Here is a 4,254-nt window from a genome sequence, read left to right as displayed (position 1 = left end):
TATCGAAATCATAAGATAATTAACATAAATATTAATTACACTAATATCTCTTCTTAATGATCATTTTGAAAAAAACATTAAATTTATTTTTCAAATTACTTTGGTAAATTCAATCTCGTCATTTTCTATATGTTTAATGAAATCATTGTTTTATTTAGATTGTCTCTAAGGAAGACAATCTCAAAAACAAAATGAATGAAAGGAATAATTAATGAAATCATTTTATAAACCACTATGTTCAATTCTCTCATATTTTACTTGTAACACCCTCTCGCGACTATAACGGCTATAGGCTTTAAGTTTTTTTTTTTATTCATAGCTTGATTCATGGGGATTTGACAAATTATAATTATTTTAAGATTATTACTTTAATATATAGTAAATTATGTATGATTAATAATATTTTTTATAATATTTATAATCAATATAAAAATGATATCCATAATAATAATAAATATATATATATATATAAACCTTTAAATATTAATATTTTATAAAAAATAATATAAATATTAAGAAATTATTAAAATAATTTATTTTATTCGCATCAAACACAATGTTAATTTGAATATTTATTGTACGTAATAAAATTTTATTAATAAAAATTATGATCATACCCACCTTAAATTAAAATTTCATTCTACACGAAGACTCTTCTTTAATGTAGAATTTGACAATTTGAGAGCATTATACTTTTAAGGGGAATCACCTCGGACTGACAATAGATCCTAAGATCCAGATATTTGAAATCATTGATTTCTACGATTCCACGTGGCAATGCTTTTTTAAATGACTACATCTCCCCAGATTCAGAAAATTAAGAATTTTTAGAGCTCTCATTTCACATGGCAATGAAATGAGATTGCGAATCGCTGAATGCACATCTACAATTTCAGTATAATTCACACAAAGAAATTCAAGTTGTTTTTATTTGCCACAATGATTCTCGCAATAATTGTAGCCCCCTGTTACTTGAACATAACACCCTAAGAGACGGGAGGTTAAGGAATCACTTCCAATTCAAAATCGTGTCGATGTCAGGGAAAAAGGCGTCCACATAGTTGTGTGCATTATCCATTGAAGTGTCCACATCTTTGCTCTTTAGCCGAGACATTGGGGTTTTGGTCAATAATTGCACATCCTTTCATCCCTCCAATAATCAAAGAAGGATTTGACTTTATAATTGTTATTAACACATACATATTTTTAATTACTTAATCAATTGAATTAAAAATGATATATAAATCTTATAAATTATAAAAATTATAAATACAAATATAATTGAAAATTAATTTATTTATATAAAAAATGTATTTCACACTATAAAATTTTATTAACAACAAAATTATGATCACATCCTTTTTATATTAAAATTTCCAGTACAAACATGAACACGAAAATTTAAAACAATTTAATCTCACAAGGAATCACCTGCCCTCTTCTCTACCGCAGAATTTCACAATTTGTAAGCAGTCTGATCTCAGGAGGAATCACCCGTAACTTACGACAGCCCTTGGATTCAGATATTTGAGCTCTTTGAGTTCTGCGATTTCAGATGGCATTGATTCTAAATTATGACATCCGCTGAGATCCAGAAATTTGAGATTTTTGAGATCTCTCATTTCACACGGCAATGATTTTAACCTCTTACATCCACTGAGATGTAAAAACTGAAGGTTTGAAAGATTGCCAATGCCTGAATGCACATATTCAATTTGAACATAGTCCAGACCAAGAAATTCAAGTTGTTTCAATTGCCACAACGATCTTGGCAATAATTGTAGACCCGTGTAACTTAAACCTAACACCCTCAGAAAGACGACGTCAAGCAAAAATGCTTCTGGAATCTCCTTTAATTCAAGGTTGTGTGCTAGAGATAGGAAGACCAATTTTGGACATCTCAATTCCTTGTTTGGTAGAGACTTAATATTGCTACCAGAAAGGGAGAGCCTCCTGCACTTATGGCGTGTCTCGATATCGGGGAAAAGGGCGTCGATGTCTGGGCAATGTTGACCTGCCATCGATACAAAATTCTCCTCTTTCTCTGCCACATAAATTGCCATGTCGCTCACAACATCGTGAACTCCAAAGGTAACGCTCCAATAACTGGATCCACCAACTGCTCTCAATTGGAATAAAGAACGATCGGCAAGAAACTTTACATAGCTGTGCGCAGTATCCATTAAGGAGTCCAAATCTTTGCTCTTTACTATACCTTCTGCGATCCAGACGTGCGACATAGCGTGCACCGGAAGGTTCCAGTCCTCTGGAACAATCACACAATACAGAAAACAGGTTTTCAAATGAGCATGGGGTAAACTATCGTAGCTCCATCTCAATCGCTCATACAGATCTCGATCAAGTCGAGGATGAGTAAGTGGAAAATTTGAGTCCACTGTCTGAATCTGCCTTAAAGCAAGGTTCCACTCATTTACAGCCCGGTTGCCAATCATTGTTGAAGCTATGACATTTATAGCCAAGGGCAACCCTTTACACTCCTCCGCGACGACTCTAGCAATATGCTCTATCTCGTCAGGCACATGCCCGTCTTTGAAAGCTACTTTGCAAAACAATTCCCAGGCTTCCTCTCTTGGCAGTGGCTGTATTTGCATGGACTGGTCTGCATTCATTTCTCGAATCAGATCTCTATTTCGAGTAGAGAATACAACTTTGCTCCCTTTGTTCTCGCCAAATTCCACGCCCAATTCTTTCAGAGTGACTGCGCTCCACAAATCGTCTAAAATTAGGACAAATTTCTTCGTCCTCAGATGTGCGGACAGCTTCATCTTCCGCGAATCAACATCATTATAAGAATAGGCACTGAGGTCTAAATTGATTGCAGAACCCATACGACTCTGCAACTCCAGAATGGAAAATTGGGCAACTGCAACCCAAATCACATCATCAAAAACACCACTTACCTTGTAGGTGTTGTAGACCTTTTTTAGCAACGCTGTTTTGCCAACCCCACCCATCCCATATACAGCAAATATCCGATCGCTGGGGGCCTCTGTAAGCCACCTCTCAAGTCGTATTTCAGCAGATCTAATTTCCAACCCTACCAGTCCGGTGTCTGGTTCGTCTTGAAGCAGTAGATTCGGCTGTTCTGGCGCCGCGGACGCAATCTGTTGAGCACTGTGAAACACAGAGAAGTCGGTCTGAAGATTGTGAAAGAGCTCATCAAAAGTTGTCTTCCACTTTCGGATTTCTGTAGAAAGTTTAGGCTTGCAAAGGAGGCAACTGATACACCGCTGCCGCCTTCGAGAGCAATCGATCAACTCTCCTGCTTTTCCAACTGCATCTTGCATCCTTCGCAGACAATTTTGCAGAGATTGAGGGGGCGTCTTTTGCCGATCTTGAAATTGATCTCTAACATCGAGTAAGAGAGTCTTCATACGATTTAACTGCCCTTCTAGAAGCTGACGGTTCTCATCCAACCGAATAACATCGTCCATTCTCGGATGAGTGCAGAAATAGCGCTACTGACCGTATTGGCCGCCACTTCAGTGATAATAGCCGCCATTGCCAATTTTTTGGCTTGGCAACAGAAGAATCACGGGTCTGAAGGGGCTAGGGACAATCATATATAAACACGAACTTGCAACGAGATACAGGGCAATGGATAGGCAGTCATTAGTCATTACTGAAAATGCAAGCTGACTTGACTTATTATAAATCATGTATAAATATAAACATACAGAGGATTAGTATATTAGTAAAATCAACAATGGGATACACAGTCATCAGACGTCATTGCTTGTTAAATATCCTTCAATCCTTTCAAAATAATTCTTTAATTTAATTTTTGTTAACTGACTTTTTTTTTTCCCAATGTGTAACCCAATTTTTTTTATAAATATTAATAATTACGCCGTAAGGCATCTCCCTTTGAAAACAACTTCTTTGACTATCAATGTGTCACTCTCTACACCATCAGATCAAATGTTATCAAATGTTAGATGATTGAAATGTTTTATGCCATTAGATCCACAATCACTTTTATTTAGACAACTAACTACCTAATAACTAATAACTAGTAACTAAATTACTAAATTAATCTCTCTTGCACCAAGCCATGATATACAAGGTTGATTTGGAGCTCTCTGTTGTGACCTTGAACCAAATGTTTGATAAATAAAAATATATTAGAGAAAAAAGTGATAAAAAAAATTATTAAAAATTTGGTTCAATATTATATTGCAGATTTAATAATTTTAAAATTTTGGTAAAACAATTTGTTTAAAATATGTAATA

At 35.2% G+C, this 4,254-nt stretch overlaps 1 protein-coding gene across 1 annotated transcript; it reads right to left on the bottom strand.

Moving 5' to 3' along the window:
- Positions 1 to 1,490: 1,490 nt before the first annotated feature.
- On the bottom strand, positions 1,491 to 3,455 carry LOC149149942 (disease resistance protein UNI-like). The gene has a single exon (XM_089442633.1). It carries the CDS (start codon positions 3,453 to 3,455, stop codon positions 1,491 to 1,493), a length of 1,965 nt encoding a protein of 654 aa, XP_089298759.1.
- Positions 3,456 to 4,254: the final 799 nt, after the last annotated feature.

This window comes from Pinus tabuliformis, chromosome 9 (genome assembly GCF_031772625.1).
Source record: "Pinus tabuliformis cultivar Carrire ecotype Pingquan chromosome 9, CPIR1, whole genome shotgun sequence".
NCBI lineage: Eukaryota > Viridiplantae > Streptophyta > Pinopsida > Pinales > Pinaceae > Pinus > Pinus tabuliformis.
The sequence above is the reverse complement of the archived record's forward strand: the minus strand, read 5'-3'. Positions and strand labels throughout refer to the sequence as shown.

What these genes read in the sequence shown, in the direction of transcription:
- LOC149149942 (XM_089442633.1), bottom strand. Translation starts at nt 3,455, where the DNA reads ATGGACGATGTTATTCGGTTGGATGAGAACCGTCAGCTTCTAGAAGGG.